Source organism: Spodoptera frugiperda, chromosome 1 (assembly GCF_023101765.2).
Source record: "Spodoptera frugiperda isolate SF20-4 chromosome 1, AGI-APGP_CSIRO_Sfru_2.0, whole genome shotgun sequence".
Lineage (NCBI taxonomy): Eukaryota > Metazoa > Arthropoda > Insecta > Lepidoptera > Noctuidae > Spodoptera > Spodoptera frugiperda.
Window position 1 is genome coordinate 2,065,636 of NC_064212.1, and position 19,149 is coordinate 2,084,784.

The window sequence follows — 19,149 nt, forward strand, 5'->3', positions numbered from 1 at the left end:
TGTTGTTAATAAGGTTCAAATTCCCATGGGAAATTATGGCAGGTGTCGCTGCCTCGTTGGTCCAATGCTTGCAAGCACTAACAAGGTGTTTTGGATTTGATTTCTGAGTCGTTCAATGCATTTATGGAAAATAGTTTATTAGTTCTTAACAAAAAAATAGTATTATTAGAGAATAGTATGGCTTGAAAGACGATGTAGTGACAAAGACTGAAAAGGAAATGTTACGATGGTTTGGACATGTAGAAAATATAGTTCGTGGTTGGTGGTGGTTGATGAAGCGAAAGACGTATGTAAGATTCGTAGCAATTGGCGGTCCATTGTCTCTGCCTACCCCCGTGGGAGACAGGCGTGAAGTTATGTATGTACATTTATATGTAGTTCTTAATTGTAGCTCTACATTAAATGCTTGGAGCCTCCATTTAAGTACGCAAAAAGCGTATATGTGTGATTTAAAGTAAATAAGGAGACTCAATAGGTACTTTCATACTTTTTTTCGTCTCTATTTTTAATATACCTACAAACATAACGGACAACATTGATGACGCGATCATTCGAGGTTCGATTGTCATCGTAAAGCCTCGTACTTTCCATTTCCTTTTGTTAGACCCCCACTCTGGGGTCCTGTCCAAGTTACAAGCTAAGGAACCTCAAGTTTGTTTTGGTCAATCCAAAATATCTTAATTATAGTACTATATTATTCAAATATATGCCGCTTTTTTGTCGCCAATTTGTTTCTAAGAAAATCCAATAAATAGCGTTATAAGAAGACTAGTGTCTTCCGATAATGGGGCACGAGCGCCTAGCTGAAAAAAAAATTTAAACATGAATGGAATGGATATACTAAAAATGTTTCTTTGGCAAAGTTGTTTGAAGTCATGAGTAAAACCACGTGTTTAAATATCGTTCACTAATTACCAGTCACCCTAATTAAGCATATATTATAAATGCTAACGTTAATATATGCTTAACCACGAAAACGACGTGCTGTTTTGTATCCGATTTACAAAATGTCATTTCACAATATTTGCCACATTCTCTCCACGCTCAAATCTCCCACCTTAACATCAGAAATCCCTGTAATCGTCGGCCGATATCTAACTTGATTTCCCTCCCGGATATAACTTTTTTCCCCGATGGCAAGGACCAGTTTTTTGATTGATGACAATTTGATTAACATCAGTTCCCCATCTAATGGCGCACTTCTCTGATTAGTATTAAAAGTGTACCAGCCACTGGCAACTCATTTCCTGGCCATTTTGATAGGTCCCCTTTTAAATGCGATGATAATGTCATTAGTTTTCTTTTATATCGTTCTTTTTTGAAAGATGGCAGCACTGTTGAAGTGTCACGGTTTTAATTTCCGCAAGGAACTAATGTTTTGATTGGTTTGGGTTAGGTGTGTTGTGTGTAATGTTATATGTGTCTACTATACATATAGGTAATAATTGTTTTGGGTTATTTTAAATATTTTTTTTTCGAAAACATATTATTTTATATTGATGACGATTCCAAGTAATATTATTCAGTAATCAGTACCCTTAGTACGAGTTTGCTTCAAGCTTAAAGTAATCGAAAGAAGAGCGCGTTTGGTGCACTAATTGGTTGGTTTATTCGAGCCAGCCAATGAGAGCGCTGAACACGCTCTCGTTTTGATTACTTTAAACGTAAAGGAAACTCGTACTAAGGGTACAGACTAGTAGACTAGACACATAGTTTAAAAATACAATTAAACCAGGGGTAGAATCTTTATTGATATTTAATTAATCGCTGCTCTACACCAATCCTGCACTTGAAATTCAAACACAATCATGTTAACTATTTATAAACATTTATGGAGGCAAATATATTACAGGATACAAAATAAAAGCAAAACAAACAATTAAAACTAACTTTATTACCTAAATACCTAACAAAAGCGACATCCGAAGCACACAGGCTTCGGAGCTGCCTCAAAATTTCAACAACTTTGTGAGAGTAAATCTTGTCTCCGGCATTTGTTTTTTATTGTTCAGCGCCATATTGGAAGGAGTATAGGTGGTCCTCTCGTAAGCCACCTTCCTGTTCGTGAGGGTGATCATGTGAAGGAGATCCAGCTCCTTATGATGTTCCTTGATCACGTGGCAGAGAGCTTGGATCATCCAGGAACCGTACATATCTCGGTAGGATAAGTGGTCTGTGGAGAATTGAATGTTGATTAGAGATTGTAGCTAGAATAGCACTGGACTATTATGACTTCAAAAGTGCCGTCCTGGTGGTCTATTTTAAATAAATAACTTTGACTTAGACTTTGACTTTGATGAGTGGTCTCTAACAATATTTTGTAAATCTTGAGCCACTCCCTAAGAAGATTTATAGAAGGACAAGTTTACTAGCACCATGCAAGCATCCGTATACAATATGAATGTATCATTGTCATGACTGTGTCAACAATTGGAATTTATAATATTAGCACTATAATATTAGGACAACCTCTAATCGACATTTATATTTACAGTATTTACAGTTTACAGTTTGGGTACAGTATTATATACAGCTGAAGTGTTTGTTTGTTTGAACACGTTTATATCTGAAGATACTGGTTCGATTTGAAAAATTATTGTTGTGTTGGATAGTCCATATATCGAGGATTAGGGTTATAGGCTATAAAACATCACGCTACGACCTATAGAAACCGAGTAGAGCGAGTGAAACTGGTTGAGAGTAGCTAGTTTATAGTATTATAGGACCTTACCTTCCACAGTAGAACACAGTACGAGGAAGTCAGCGTGGGTGGGTATAGTCATCACACTCTCGCTGTCCAGGGCTACGGTGTTACCTGCGTCTGTGTTGGCGCCTCTGCAAGCCTATATATAGTATACAATGTGCTAGGGGTGAGACTTCTAACCCGTTAAGGCTGAGTACTACATCTAATTTTATCGACAAAAGTCGATAAAATTAGATGCCTCTTCATTAGATCCCTCCCCCAAAAAAATATGGCTATTTTAATAATTTTTTTTTACTTTATGTAATATCAAAGGTTGTATGTGGCGTAGAAACAAAAAAACGGTAGCTTGGCTAATTTATTCATTACTTTTTCATATGTTTGATAATGTTTTGGTGAGAAAAAAACATTTGTGAATTATTTTTACCGAAAAAATCACTATTTTTCAATATTTTCAATTAGGGGTTCAACCCCCATACTATTTTTTTGTCGATAAAATTAGATGTAGTCCTCAGCCTTAACGGGCTAGAAGTCCAACCCCTATCACATTGTAGATTTTAATACAAGTATCTTTATTATACGACTGTCTTGATCGAGTGGTCGCAAGTGCGACTGCCGGACAAGAGGTCTCGGGTTCGATTCCTGGGTCGGGCAAAGTATTACTGGGCTTTATTCGGTTTTTCGAAAATTTCTCAGTAATAGCACGTAGTCTGGAATTGTGCCCAGTATATGGCAATGGGACTTATAACACAAATGGTGAAAAGTGTATTAATAGTAGGCATATCCCGTTTTTTTCAGTTAACAGCGTGAAATAATGCTTCTGTTGTGTTATACCCCTTAAGAGCGAGGTTGCCGGAGGTGCAATCTCCCACCTCCAAAGTCCGATCATATTCCAGTAAGCCACCCTTCTGATGTTCTTTATAGGAGGCACTGATTGCATACATCAGGTCATCCTACTCACTTCAGTGAAGCTTAAGTCTTTTGAAGCTGCTTCATAATCTACCTGCACAAAGAACAATTTCGGTTTGTTGACGAGGCTCAGCTGTTTCTCGAAAATGGCCATGATATCTGACAGTAAATATGGCCGGTCTGCTGCGTGCACCTCGCCCCCCTTGTCTCCGTGAGTCAGGATTGTGATGCAGATGCATGAGGTCTTCGAGTGATCTTTGGTAGCAACTGGAAATGGAATACGTATTTTAGTTATTATAGTAAGTATGTATCACGAAAGTTATTATTAAAATAGATAATAGTAGAATATTAATATTGGTTAACTAAATTGTGTTTCGTTGTGTGAGTGAGGTTACTGGAGGTCCAATTGCCCCCCTTCCCAATCATCCCAATCCCCGATTCCCTAACAACCCTTAAATTCCTACCCCCAAAAAGCCGGAAAGGCATTTCTGATGTTTCAGGTGTCCATGAGTGGCAAAGATTGCTTACCATCAGGTGAACTTTCTTTTCATTTACCGGTTCGTTTATCGATCTTCAGCTCTACGCATCCAACCATTACCAGACACCTTATAAGTTTTTAAACTGACATGGTCACTAACACTAGTATTAGAACTAGGATATTTACATTTAAATATCCTATTTCGAGTTCTAATACCAGACACCTTGCGGATACCGTTGGGTTCATTAACTTACAATTTCCAGAAAAGGTTTGAAGTTTAAAAAAAACTTACTTGCAGTTAGGTTTTTGATAATGTCTGAATATTCCAGGTCTTTGTGGACAATGACCTGGAAACCTAGGTCCCCGAATATGGTTTTCAAACTCTTCACGTCATTATCAGTACCATTTCTCGTTGATGGCTGCTTGTTTCTGTAATCATTATGAAAATAGACTTTATTAGTTGGGCTGTAAGGTTCTATTCTCATTACCGTTAAAAACCTTGACAAATAATAGTATCTAGTCGGTGTAACCAGTAGGCTGCGTGACGTCACCACATCAGTGCACGCTGCTTATAATAAAGAGTCCCTCTGTGACTCGAAACTAGTAGAGCTTTTCTCTATTAATGTACGCGAGTAAACCGTGATTTTTAGTTAATTTACGCCCGAATACTCAAACGCTACTCAATTTTAAGTTGTACTTAAATAACGTGTTATCTCTGTCATTTTATAAAGAATTGATAATGACATTTGAGAGCGTCTTAAAATTGAGTAGCGTTTGAGTATTCGGGCATTAGTATGTCTCACGATAGTTATTATAAAAATAGATAATAGTAGAATAATCTTCTTGGGTCTTAAATAGTTTTGAGTACCGTACAATGGTTTATAAAACGAGTTTTTTTTGAAGTTATAAAAATAAAATAAATACCAACCTGAAATAAATAGTTTTCTTAAAAGTTTTCTGGTTCAATATTATGAGGTACTTATCACCGGTCATGTCATAATACAAGGCATTTGGATCAAACTTCACACCGGCTTCGTCAGGGACCAGCAGAGGATTACTGAAACATTACCAAATGTATGTTAGTAAGTATGAACTGATTGGGTTAAAAATTAAATAGCGAATTTAGTTCAAATTCTTTGTATCGATCGTTTATCTTTATAGAAAACTAGCAAACCCGGCGAACTTCGTTTCGCCACCAACGATTTTCCCTGTTTTTTTGCTTTTCTCTTGAATTTTTTCCTTAATTTTCTTTGTTAAATATACACCTTATGGAGCCCGAGACCTTGTCAACGAATACAAAACCTTGGAAATCGGTTCGTGCGTTTTGGAGTTATAGTCAGGAAGGAAAACTTGACTTATTTTTAAATTATAGATTTAATTTTATTATAATTTGGAGATAATTTGCTAGGTCATATAATGGCATTGTCCCTTTTTCTCTTTATTCTTAAAAAATCTGCGTTTAATAGATAGACACCTATGGACCCGCAAAGGAGTTACAAGTACGTTGTCTGCATTACAAAATGAAGCAGCTGTTCGTGTTTGAAAGATTTTTACAAAATATACATTGAGTCTTACAATCCTTGATCACATTATATTACATTTTTTATCAATAATTTTACGTTTAAACATAATATGAGTGTTACGAAAAACTTTTGTTTTTTTTTTATTTGTGTTTATTTTTTTTAATAATAGAATTACCGTGTTAATTAATTCCTATATCTTTACTACATATTATAAAATTTAAAACTTTCTTTGTTTCAACACGCTTATCTATGGATGTTCTAGTTTCAATTGAAAAGTATTTGTGTCGAAGTTTGTCTGTTTATCAAGGAAAGTAATGAGATATAAAATATTATTATAGAATCCTCTAAACATCTCAATCCTTAAGGTATTAAGTCTCCAAATCACAGTCATTTGTGTGACGAAGTTTAAATAAATCAATAAAATACTCTAAACATATTAAAAAAATTGGGTGCGTCTAATAATATGATCAGGGACTGTACCTATCTATAACAATTTTAGTAGCACTTACCTGGTATTGGAAGGGTTTAGATTAAAACCCTTGATGTCAACGGAACTTTCAGCACTATTCTCCATTTTAACACACAATACTTTTATAAAAAAACTAAAATTAATCACTCAAAATACTCGAAAATCTATTTAAAATGTTTAAAATAGTAGAAAAACACCGATCACTTGAAAGAATGTCTATGTTTTGAGTCGAATATTGACAATAGAAGTATGAAATTGTTTCCTGATAAGAGAATGTTTGATAACAATTGATAAAGTTATCTATTGGACCGATAGAGAGTGCAATCGGTAACGTGAACGCACACGTTCTAACTTGAATTAGGTATTTTATCATTTTTTTTATAGATTTTTCTTATAGTTCTCCCGCCTTGGACGAGGCGAGAGGGAGTGTCAGACTCTTACTGACTAAAAGTTACCCCGTTCCTTCTCTTGCTTTGAGCTGGAGCCCCGGAGTGTATAGGTAAATCTGCATCAATCTCTATGTTTCTATAATTACTGAGAGTAACTAATAGAAAACAAAAAAAAACAGTAATTTAAAATTAAAAACAAAATCGTGTTGTGGCGGCCTGGAGGGTTAAGACGCCCGCTTCTCATGCATGCATGAGGGTTCCAAAACTACCAACGGCAAATATCAATGTGACTTTTTCCGAGTTATATGTATTTTCTAAGATTATTTACACACCACTGACAAACAGTGAAGGACAACATCGCGAGGAAACCTGGGCTTATAATTTCTGATTATAAGTTTGAAATCGCCAACCCGCATTGAGCTAGCGTGGTGATTAATGCTCAAACCTTCTTCGTCTGAGAAGAGGCCTTTGGTCAGCAGTGGCCACTTATAGGCTGTTGATGTGATTACGTCTTAAAAAACCACCTTGCACTTAAACTTTACCTTACCTGAGTACAGGTTAACACCAAGCTGTAATCACTCCCGTCTTGAACAACTCATCCGGTTTTGTACCCGGTTCATTTGACGGCTGATCCGGACGTCCGGTGCCATTAGCGACCGCTTCACAACCTTACACCCGGTCCGGCTAAATTGTACGAACATAATTTGTGTTTCTAAGTAATGGTATAATTGCTTTCTTGGGTTAAAAATTTTCTTAGAAATGGATCAAAACCTTTCCTGTGTTTTATGGTATATAGATTAAATATCTGAGGGTATATAAGTCTCTCTTATATATTTTCTCTCTCTCTCATCTCTCTAATATTTTAAATGGGGAAGTTTGTATGTTTGTTACCTAGTTTTGTTACTCAATCACGTCAAAAAGACTGAAAGAATTGGGATGAAATTTGGAACAGGGGCAGATTTTTGGGCTGAAATAACACATAGGACACTAAATACTACGAGACCGAGTGTCTGCACACGCTGCTCATGATGAAGAGATGATGATGCCCTCTGTGACACAAAACTATATCTAGTACATTTCTCAATGTATTTACGTGAGCAAAACAGTTATTTTAAGTTAATTTAGTACGTCCCACAATAGTTAATACAAAAATATACTTTGCTTGCTTAATCCATAGATCGAACCCCTTGTTCATATTCAGTAGTCGTACATGTCCAGTCTAATATTAGTGTATTTTCTCTCTTCCCTTCTATGTTAACATAAAAACAAACACAATTCTGATTATTATTATATGTCGTGTTAGTCCTAGTAATGTCATTCTGATACATGTTAGAGTTAGACATGTCATTCTGATACGTGTCAGAGAGTAAGTAGTATTCGATGTAGGGCTGGCACAGAGTTTACGTGATATATTTATAAATATATTTTTGTCTTACTTGTGAAAGATTAGTTTGTGAATAATTTATGAATCCATTAAGGAGCTTATGTTTGCTAGATATTAGGTAATATTGTTTTTTCTGTAAGTTGTTGTTTCTAGGTTATTTTTTTAAGCGTTGTCTCACGGTAGTTTTTTCTCCTGTGTTGTGGGTGCGTTTACAAGCATAATATAAGTGTGATACCTACAAGTTCACATACATATCACTCCCAGACCCGGAACATCAATTTCGGAAAACCGATAAAAACCTAGTAATACTTAGCCAGGCCCGGGAATCGAACCCCTTGTCTCGGACTTGACTCGACTAACGAGGCAGTCGGTTGTATTATTTGTGAATACAACCTTCTTTGCAATGTGTAGCTATAGTTACGCGGTATTTTTATACAGGGTGTCCCTGAAGTCGACGTCCAACAGGCACCAGATGATCGGCAAGGTTCCAAATGTTATCAGAAAAATATAAAAAAAATTCTAAGTCTTACAGTTTTTAAATTACAGTGACTTATGTGTTATCCACGAAAAAGTACACCCTGTGCCAGTCTTTTGACTCTTGTTGCTACAAATCTTTATTTTTTCGTCTGCAGTCTTCCTTACATTATTATTAATATTGTTTGACAAGAGATCCTCGCTGATTTTCAACATGATGATAACAAATCGCTTGCAAAGTGTTGTCTAGTACATACGAGGTTGTAACGTATGATTTGAGTATACTAGAAGAACTATTAGTAAGTTCAAATAAATTCATCGAAACGGAGTTTCGTTGAAAAATCTTTTTTTGTGTCGAATTTAAGAAATAATTTGCAAAGTGCTATACCATTTTATAATCCTTATTAAATGCGCCAACTTTGGTGAAATTTGCCACTACTAGCGCCATACATAATTTATTCAGAACAGTCACTTAAAGTAAGGTGAAAATTTTATTCAGAGTATTTGGTTCCTCTAAAACTAACAATGTTTTCCAATCTAAAGCAGTTGGCTAAGAATTTATGATTCCATATTACTGGAGCACTATTCAGGATAATGTAAGGAAGACTGCAGACGAAAAAATAAAGATTTGTAGCAACTAGAGACAAAAGACTGGCACAGGGTGTACTTTTTTGTGGATAACACATAAGTCACTGTAATTTAAAAACTGTAGGACTTAGATTTTTTTTTATATTTTTCTGATAACAGTTGGAACCTTGCTGATCATCTAATGGCCGTTGGACGTCGATTTCAGGGACACCCTGTATGTATACCTATTTGTGCTAACACGATGTAATATGTTTTAAAAACTCCACTTAAAAAAACAATTTCACGCGTATATTCAAATTATAGCAACACCCGGCACCCGTATCATCCGACAAAAGGCTTCAACGCGCCAACCCTAAGGGAAAACAAAATAAAAAAAAAATCCTGCATAGTAACTGTGACGTCATCCATCACGACACTTCCTTTAAGGGGTCGGCAGAGGGGGTCACGCAACCCTGATTATACGTTTTCAGTTCTTACATTTTATGCTCCAACAGCTTTCATTAATTCGTTTTGTTTCTTTAAAACAATTTGTTGGAAAAAATGGCATTATGTTACATGTTGTAAAAATTCAAACCAGCGATAGTGGAGTTAGGGTTCGATTTCCGGGTCAGGAATTGAAGAGATTCTTTTTCTCGATGTATAGGAAACTAGGTATCTGTAGGTAAAAATTTTCAGTACGAACTGAGTCTAGCATTGTGTCCGGTGGTCACTATATGCACCATGGGGGTTCCGGTGTTGGTCTAAGAGGACCTGGTGCCTTCTTCAAGTTATAATTGTAGACTTAAAATCGTCGCTCTTGGAGGGGTAAGTCGTGACTGAATGACTTCTCCCGCCTTGGGCTAGGCGAGAGGGAGTGTTAGACTCTTACTGACTAAAAACCACCCCATTTCTACTCCTGCTTTTCAAGACGGAGGTCTGGTAAACCCGCTAGTTAGTCCGCTAGTCCGGATCAGGCATCAGCCCTACTGGACCCCATCTGTACTTCAAACCAATGGACCTACGAGGCAGTTCGTGGGAAACTAGACACAATTCAAGATTCAGTGCTATTTCTGGAAAATAATTTGTTCAAATTTCAGACACTTTCTTCAATCCAGGAATTAAATCCGAGACCCCTTTTTTGTTAGCCTTCTTTGACCAGTATTTATGTATTTTTCATATCACTTGAGTTGGGTGTGACATGTTAGGTTAAGTTAAAGGTACATAATATATCATGTGTTTCAGAACTCGGTCATTTGTGAGGTCACTGGATCTAAATAGAATTACGTACACTAGGTGCTACTCGTGTCTTTGCCTAAAAATCAGCTTTTATCACTCTCCAGTCTCCTAACGACCCGGAGCTGCGGATTGCTTAGCGAGTTACCACGGCTCCGGCTCGAAGAGCAGGAGTAGGAACACCCCAACTCTAGCCTCGCCCAAGGCGGGAAAAGTCATTGGATGGCTTAAAAAAGTCGTTGCGTTCCTGTCCTTATCTAAAATTACCTAGAATCTTCTGTCCATTTTTTCTCATAATGCCACCCTATTAAATTCATTTAAGTGTATGACAGTCATGTTTCGGCACGAATGGGCTGGCCGACGTGATACCAGGGCCTCAAAGAAAACCTATGTAAAACAACGGTTTCGTTGTGTGTGAGGTTACCAGAGGCCCAATTACCTCCCTAATACCCAACAACCCTTAAATTCCTAAACCACCAAAAGTAGGCCGGAAATGCACTTGTAAGGTCTAGATACTATATAATCATAGGCTTTACGCCACGCGCAACTTTTTTAAACCCAAGCTCATTGTAAGAATTAGTACACACCTGTGAATTTATTGTAGGGAGTAATATGTGCAATATTTTATTCTGTCTATTTATATCTATTGTCTAACTGACCTTACGTGGTTAATTCATTTCTTAAGTAAGTAACTAATAAACCATCTATTTCCTAACATCAAAACGCACTTTATACCCTTACCATTAAAAGCTATTTTCGTTTAAGAGGCTCATTATCATTGTTAACAAGTTATCCACCACTTCTGTCTACCCATCAAAGGTAGAATCGTGATGATACTTGTATCAAACTGACCTCAAAACTTCACTTAGACCTTAGGGTGAGTGACGACGCACCGCACATATTTGCGACAAGTCGCCGATCGCGTCGTGGAACGTACAAATAAATCGTCATTTTCCTGTCTTTATCGAAAATTACTTAGGATTTTCTTCCAATTTTTGCACTAATGGTACGGTACCCTATTAAATGCGTTAAAGTTAAGTGTGTGCGAGTCATGCTTTCGGCTCAACTGGAGTGATACCACGGCCTCACAAAAAACCGACGTGAAACAACGTTTGCGTTGTGTTTCGTTGTGTGTGAGGTTACCGAAAGCCAAATTGACCCCTTCCCAATCTTTCCAATTTCCGATTCCCCAACAACCCTTAAATTCCTACACCACAAAAAAGCCCGGAAACGCACTTATAACGCCTCTGGTGTACCGGGTGTCCATGGGCGAGGGCGATTGCTTCCCATGAGGTGATCCGTCAGCAAGTTTACCGGCTTATTATGGTATAAACCAATTCATTCATTGTTATTTCCTAGATAATGAACTGATGTTTAGCTGTCTTGTCGTACAATGCGAGGAAGTTTTTATGACGTGCGTTTGCGATGCGTCGTCGCAACGCTGTGTTGTAGCCTCGCCTTTACACCTTTAGACCTTACGAAGGTATTTTAAGGTGTCAAGTGTACTCCAATATTGAGTTTAGGTTAAGTGATAAGGGTTTTATAAGTACAGTTACTGTGTTTAAGTTTATATTTTATAGCTAAGTATGTTGACGACCTTTAGGGCCGATCTAGCTGTTTCGCCGCTACGGCCAGTTCTGTGGTCATCTGGAGGATAAAGCCAAATTAGCCTCGAAAAAGCCCAAGCTATATATAGGTTTAGGTTAGGTTTAGGTTAGGTTTAGGTTAGGTTTAGGTTAGGTTTAGGTTAGGTTTAGGTTAGGTTTAGGTTAGGTTTAGGTTAGGTTTAGGTTAGGTTTAGGTTAGGTTTAGGTTAGGTTTAGGTTAGGTTTAGGTTAGGTTTAGGTTAGGTTTAGGTTAGGTTTAGGTTAGGTTTAGGTTAGGTTTAGGTTAGGTTTAGGTTAGGTTTAGGTTAGGTTTAGGTTAGGTTTAGGTTAGGTTTAGGTTAGGTTTAGGTTAGGTTTAGGTTAGGTTTAGGTTAGGTTTAGGTTAGGTTTAGGTTAGGTTTAGGTTAGGTTTAGGTTAGGTTTAGGTTAGGTTTAGGTTAGGTTTAGGTTAGGTTTAGGTTAGGTTTAGGTTAGGTTTAGGTTAGGTTTAGGTTAGGTTTAGGTTAGGTTTAGGTTAGGTTTAGGTTAGGTTTAGGTTAGGTTTAGGTTAGGTTTAGGTTAGGTTTAGGTTAGGTTTAGGTTAGGTTTAGGTTAGGTTTAGGTTAGGTTTAGGTTAGGTTTAGGTTAGGTTTAGGTTAGGTTTAGGTTAGGTTTAGGTTAGGTTTAGGTTAGGTTTAGGTTAGGTTTAGGTTAGGTTTAGGTTAGGTTTAGGTTAGGTTTAGGTTAGGTTTAGGTTAGGTTTAGGTTAGGTTTAGGTTAGGTTTAGGTTAGGTTTAGGTTAGGTTTAGGTTAGGTTTAGGTTAGGTTTAGGTTAGGTTTAGGTTAGGTTTAGGTTAGGTTTAGGTTAGGTTTAGGTTAGGTTTAGGTTAGGTTTAGGTTAGGTTTAGGTTAGGTTTAGGTTAGGTTTAGGTTAGGTTTAGGTTAGGTTTAGGTTAGGTTTAGGTTAGGTTTAGGTTAGGTTTAGGTTAGGTTTAGGTTAGGTTTAGGTTAGGTTTAGGTTAGGTTTAGGTTAGGTTTAGGTTAGGTTTAGGTTAGGTTTAGGTTAGGTTTAGGTTAGGTTTAGGTTAGGTTTAGGTTAGGTTTAGGTTAGGTTTAGGTTAGGTTTAGGTTAGGTTTAGGTTAGGTTTAGGTTAGGTTTAGGTTAGGTTTAGGTTAGGTTTAGGTTAGGTTTAGGTTAGGTTTAGGTTAGGTTTAGGTTAGGTTTAGGTTAGGTTTAGGTTAGGTTTAGGTTAGGTTTAGGTTAGGTTTAGGTTAGGTTTAGGTTAGGTTTAGGTTAGGTTTAGGTTAGGTTTAGGTTAGGTTTAGGTTAGGTTTAGGTTAGGTTTAGGTTAGGTTTAGGTTAGGTTTAGGTTAGGTTTAGGTTAGGTTTAGGTTAGGTTTAGGTTAGGTTTAGGTTAGGTTTAGGTTAGGTTTAGGTTAGGTTTAGGTTAGGTTTAGGTTAGGTTTAGGTTAGGTTTAGGTTAGGTTTAGGTTAGGTTTAGGTTAGGTTTAGGTCAGGTTAGGTTAGGTTAGCTTTAGGTGGCATCTTTTAAATTTTCGCCGTCGAAGCGGTGCGCCGCCCCTATTTTGCCGTCCCTCACTTTTGAGAGATTCCTTTACTTGTGTAAGTGATTTTTTTTGTGTGTCTGGTGAATAGCGACGTAGCTAGCTAAAGTAGTATCTACTTGAACAGCAAAATCTAAGCAATTAATGTAAAAATAAAACCGTTACCCATTAAATATCATTGTAGTGTGTCCTTAATCATTTAATCAATATGAAATACTAGAGGCTCTAGTCTAGAGCCATTCTTTCCCCAATTTCGCCAGACATTCAACGTTTCCAAGATAGATACTTCAATTTCAATGAAAGTGCTATCCACTCGAGTCGGACACGTAATTGAAACTAGACGCTAGGGTCACCTCTCCAGTTAATAGCAAGTGATCCGACACTATTGGAACACGTATTTGGTACTTATTTAGTTGCTAACGAGTGTACCCTTTTGCCCTTCATTTTGGTAATGGTTTCTTTTTTTTTTGTATTTTTATTATTATGATTAGGGTTATTTGGGTTCTGGTTTTGACGAAAAGTTTGTCTATAATTTTTTAGTTTAGATTTGTTATTTTTATTATTATGCATTGTCACGCCTTTTATCTCCGGCTAGGCAGAGGTGCACGTTATGGTATAATGTCCCTATACAATGTACATCCACTTTTCACCATTTATAAGTCCCATGTAATGGGGGTGAAAATTTTAGAAAACCGAAAAAAGCAACCCAGTAATACTTTGCCTGACCCGGGAATTGAACCCGAGACCCTTTGTCCGGCAGACGCACTTGCGACAACTAGACCAATGTGGCAGTCAGTTTAATAAAATTATATTTATATTTATCCTGTTATTAATAATTATTACCATTTACTTTTTTGTGTTTTTCCGAGTAAGGTTGTGTATGAGGTTCCAAGAAATAAAATAAAACAATCAAATTCAATGATGATTTTTATTCTAATTAAATTTAAGTGGAAACATGAATTCTTATAACACGAATCTAAAGAAGGAAACGCTATTATATTCTTAATTACGAAATACTTATTAAATTAACAAATTGTCTTTCATTTTGTCATCGTTCAAATAATACAACACATCTTGTGCCAACAAAATTAAACGCAAGCTTCAATATTATGGCACGATTGACACGACCACAATGACAATACTAGGTAATTACGAAAAAATACGAAAAAAATACGAAAAAATCGAAAAAACGAAAAAAAATCGTTACAAAAAATAAACTTAAAATTATGCAAAATATAATCACAAACGTCAACGTTGTTTTTTTTGCAAAATTGTGCCAAAAACGAGCATTTTTTTTCAATGAGAGTAGAGGACACGTTTTTTTAGGTTCTAAAACAACTACTTTTTTATATGTTCGGTCTTTAATTTTTTATTATTAAATATCACGTTAATAGGCCATTAAAATTTCAGTAAAGGCCACAAATAGCCCAATAAATCGATTTATTTAATGTGTAATATTTTTTTTTGTTTTACAAATGTTTCTATTTATTCCAATTCTCTATTTTCTGTGTGACACTTGTCCCGCGCAGTCCTCTACCTACATTTAACAATAAAAAGCTCGACAGTGCCAAATGTAACACTACTTATGTTAAAAAGTGTAACAATTATTATGTAACTGTAATTAAAAACATTTTACAATTTTATCTTTACCTTTTTTTACCATTATTTTGAGAAGGCACATGAAAATTTTTCTTATAAATAAATTAATCGACAGCGCGATGAAAATAATTTAAAATGTTTCTTTTCAACTTATTCTTGTTTTCACTAAAAAGCGAAGGTAATTTTCTTTGTTACTTTTTTTTCGTGTGGTTGCGATTAGAAAGTCGCAAGTGTGTCGTAAAATTGAAATTAAAAATCGCAAATACATCGCCAGCCTTTCTTCAAGCTCAATTATCGTTCTGTAATTCACTTTACGTGTAACAGTAGTACATATTATAATGTATTTATATATGAACGGGTCTTACATACTATATAAAAATACAACAATATATTTCTGGATGAAAATTGTTTGATCTGTTGATTAAATTGAGATTAATCTTATTTAGTGTCACTGTCTAATCTCAAACCGTAGTCTCGAGATCGTCTGATAGTTACCAAAGTCAAAAATTTTAGTATTTTTTTAATATAATCAACAGATTAAACAACTTTCGAGTGGTACCTAGGTGATATGCCACAGACAATATCTTATTTTGTAAACACTACAGTATTTTACAATGTTCTATATTATAATATATAAAAAAAATTAAAACACAAATATTTGGATTATTGAACTAAAACAGAGGTATTTTGTATGACTTTTTTTTTAATATACTTTTCCTTTTATACTCAAAAACATTTCGTTTCTTAATTTAATCAATGGTTTTGTTCCCAAAACAGATTATGATTGGCCAGCATGATTTAGCTTGAATGATTAGCTATAACAATCAGCGTATGTACATGTATAGCCGATAGCAATAACAGAGAAATTGTTATGACATGGAATAAGGTCCGTATAACAGAAAAAATAAGTATTTTTCCCAATTTATAAAGATACTTGCTTCATTTAACATTTAACAGAAAATCGGAGAGAATTTCGAAAAAAGAGGGTTATAATAATAATTTTGTTACTCGTATTAAAGATGAAACGAATTTTATTCCAGAATCATAATCAATTTCACAATAATAACAAAAACAATGTATATCGCTCGCTACCACTACGTTAGAATAAGAAAAATATATATTTTTTTATATATCAAACTAATATTACAAAAGCTCGTGAGAGTAATATAATAATTATAGTCGATTTTACATGCGATACCTTTTATTCAACTATTTATAAAATAAGATGATCAACAAAACCGATTTTTAAGGATTTTTAACCGATTAATCGATTTGAACCGATTTTTACAGATTTTTTAACCGATTAATCGATTTGAACCGATTTTTACAGGTTTTTTAACCGATTAATCGATTTTTAAGCTTAGCTATTCATGACTTATTTTTTTCAACATTAAAAAAGTATCGCACATAAAAACCACAGAGTCACAAGAAAATGTCTTTTACATTTTTAAAACTACAATACACTAATAGATATACAAACGATTATACACGTTCCCGCGTTTTTTAAGAAAATTTCAAACAATCCAATTTTATAAATAAAACAGAAATATAAAAACTGGATCTGGCAAGGATACATACAAAAAGGAATAGAAACCTTTTCTTTCAAAATTTGACTAAAAACAAAACTGCCATTAGAACTTAAGACGGAATATCTACCATGTTTATTTATGTCAGTTCATCCGTGATCATGGCGCTTGCAACAGTGCCGAAATATCGGAAACTCATAGACATAAATAAACATGGTAAATATCCCGTCTTAAGTTCTAATGATAGTGTTAGTGACCATGTCAGTTTAAAAAAAAACAAAACTGTACCCTTAGTATGAGTTTGATTTACGTTTAACGAGATCGAAACGAAAGCGCGTTCGGCGCTCTGATTGGCCGGTGCAAATGAACTAACCAATCAGACCGCCGAACTCGCTCACGTTTCGATTACTCTAAACTTAAAGCAAACTTATACTAAGGGTATTGTACGCCTCTTACTTAACCCTACACACATGAAAAACTTAAAAAGAAAAAAGAACAAACGATTTTTTTACATGTCTTTCGAATCTGCTGCTTTGAACTGACTTGCGGAATACAATATTGTCTTTAATCTATGGTCATGTTTAAAAAAACCGTTACGAAAGCTGTCTTTTAATCGATGTTATTATAACATAAGATACATTAAATGCATATCACAACTGCCCTCTATCGTCAGTAATGAATATTCAAAATTTTATATTATCCTGATGTATGTAAAGTACAAAATTTTACGGTAAGTATTATATTTTTTTTTTTCATCAAATATTTAAATCACTACTTCAAAACTATGGAAGCCAAAATTGATGGTTTTGCTAGAAACACCATCTACAAAAATGCGACATTATAATTTTTTTATTGTTTATTTTATCAATAATTTACCTATGCATTTATTGTAAAACGTACGCATCTAATATTACAGAGATAGCTTTTCTATTAAACAGTGGTCCTATTAATATATTTTTTTCAAGATAATAAGAAAATATCGCAGTGGTCCAATATTCATATTTAGTTGAAATGAAATTGTTTCACTCTCAAACGTTTTAAAATCGACTAAACGATTATTCGATAGTCACATTCGAATTTTAACAATTTAAAAAATGACGCTGTCATTTCGTCGACTGACATTTGGCGGGCTATTCAAAAAAGAGCCAAATTCCAATTCCGTCGTAAGATTAGAAGAGCTATCCCATTGTTTCTTTTTTTTATTAAAAATGATTATCATTTTAATATAATTCATTTATGATTGTGGTTCTGACCCTGCCTCGTTTAAGCAATATAACTATTTTAATGGTACATATTACAAATTGTTACATTTCCCTTACAATAACTACGTCACTAAAAGCTTGACCGAATTAGGCCGATAGGAACTAAAGTGACAAAATGAAATAAATCTAAGAAAGAATAAAAATAAAAAATGTCATTTAAGGAGAAAAATCGAAATGTGCTCTAAAGTTGACTAAAATTTAATTCAATGTTGTTTACTGAACTGCGATTTTCAACGTTGATAAAATAACTTTATTCTTATACTAACTCTCACTTATGTTAAATTACAAAACTTACCGTAGAGCACTGTAAAAGTAACAGCCAAGTAATTTAGCGCCTCGCTATTTGGTACTTGATCACTTTTCATACCAAGATTTTTACGCTACTAATATTTTTATATGCAATTGTACAAAAAGAAAAAATAATACAATGAAATACAGTATTTACTTTTAACTAGGCCACAAAATATTTAAAAATAAACAAATTATTGACAAAACAATAGTGTACAATTTTAATGAAACAATCTATTTTAATAATTCTTGATAGACAGTGATGATGCGAGGCGCTTCCACAGTGGTGTCAATTCCTGTAACTATGAACTTTCTGGTTCCTCCCAGTCGATGCTCGCCCATTGTGGCAACTCAGTTTCGTACTCCCAGCCGGGTCCCTGTGAGAAATAGTAATTGGGACGTTAATTATTTTGATTATACATTTATTTTTAAGAAGCTTAATTTTCTAGATTTTTTTTCTTCTCCTCTGCGAAATTAAATACTCACTTGAGATCTTTGGCTAAGGAACTAAAATCTTTGGATTATCCAATTAGTAGGTAGTTTTTTCAAATAAGTTTTTTTTCAGGTCAATCCAGAGGTTTTGGGTTATGTAACATCGGTAATTTGTTTCAACCGAAAGCATACTTGTGTAGCATAAATAAATATGTCATTAAACATATATTTTTTAAAAGTGACACGAATGGAGTTTCTAATTCGTTCTTCTCCATTCGAAGCTACATTTTGGAACGAGCACTTAGCTTCACTGACGGACAGACTGACAGATTATTATTTATTTCTTTATTTGCTTTATTTGTTGACGATTCAAAAGTACCTATTAATGGTCTAATTGGAATAAATGAGTCGACTTTGACGTTAGCACCAAAGTTCTTTTAATAATAACAACTCAAGTAAATCACCCTGAACCCTTAAATTGAACACCAACCTTGTACTTCCACGCATGTAGATACATGACGAGGTCGCGGGGCCTGGGGTCCCTGTACCTCACGCGGCACTCGTAGCAGTGAGGGTCGGAGGACAGTGCGTCGGTGGAACCACTCGCCGAGCTGCTAGCCAGGCCAGCCGCCTGGCTTGAGGCCGCCGGAGTGCAGCCTGTTTGCGTCGCCACCGTCACCTTGTCTGACTGTTGAAGACAATTTTAAAGGTTTATAATAAAATCATTTTGTTAAGTCTTTGACTGCCAATAGAAAACTGTTGA

The 19,149-nt window shown here is 35.2% G+C and overlaps 2 protein-coding genes across 6 annotated transcripts in view; both read right to left on the reverse strand.

Annotated features, from left to right (window-relative positions):
• Nucleotides 1–1,874: 1,874 nt before the first annotated feature.
• On the reverse strand, nucleotides 1,875–6,316 carry LOC118273396 (caspase-3-like). Its single transcript, XM_035590344.2, has 6 exons — nucleotides 6,121–6,316; nucleotides 5,017–5,145; nucleotides 4,381–4,517; nucleotides 3,705–3,877; nucleotides 2,732–2,843; nucleotides 1,875–2,173 (listed from the first exon to the last, which is right to left on the reverse strand). Exons 1-6 carry the CDS (start codon nucleotides 6,183–6,185, stop codon nucleotides 1,950–1,952), a joined length of 840 nt encoding a protein of 279 aa, XP_035446237.2. The 5' UTR covers nucleotides 6,186–6,316; the 3' UTR covers nucleotides 1,875–1,949.
• A 7,877-nt stretch (nucleotides 6,317–14,193) lies between these two features.
• LOC118273278 (pseudouridylate synthase RPUSD2-like) overlaps nucleotides 14,194–19,149 on the reverse strand; it is a 465,443-nt gene continuing 460,487 nt past the window's right edge. For all 5 annotated transcript variants that reach the window (XM_050696231.1, XM_050696241.1, XM_050696234.1 and 2 more), the window contains 2 exons: nucleotides 18,877–19,074; nucleotides 14,194–18,331 (listed from right to left, as the gene is read on the reverse strand). In XM_050696231.1, coding sequence (XP_050552188.1) covers nucleotides 18,257–18,331; nucleotides 18,877–19,074 — 273 coding nt within the window. In that variant the 3' untranslated portion in view covers nucleotides 14,194–18,256. The remainder of the gene's footprint in view (nucleotides 18,332–18,876; nucleotides 19,075–19,149) is intronic.

Bases quoted from the DNA above. Each gene is read 5' to 3' on its own strand.
- LOC118273396 (XM_035590344.2), bottom strand. From the start codon at position 6,185: ATGGAGAATAGTGCTGAAAGTTCCGTTGACATCAAGGGTTTTAATCTA. The intron at 4,518-5,016 runs GTTGGTATTTAT...TAATGATTACAG, and splicing joins AAGAAAACTATTTATTTCAG to AAACAAGCAGCCATCAACGA. The intron at 3,878-4,380 runs GTAAGTTTTTTT...TTCCATTTCCAG, and splicing joins TATCAAAAACCTAACTGCAA to TTGCTACCAAAGATCACTCG.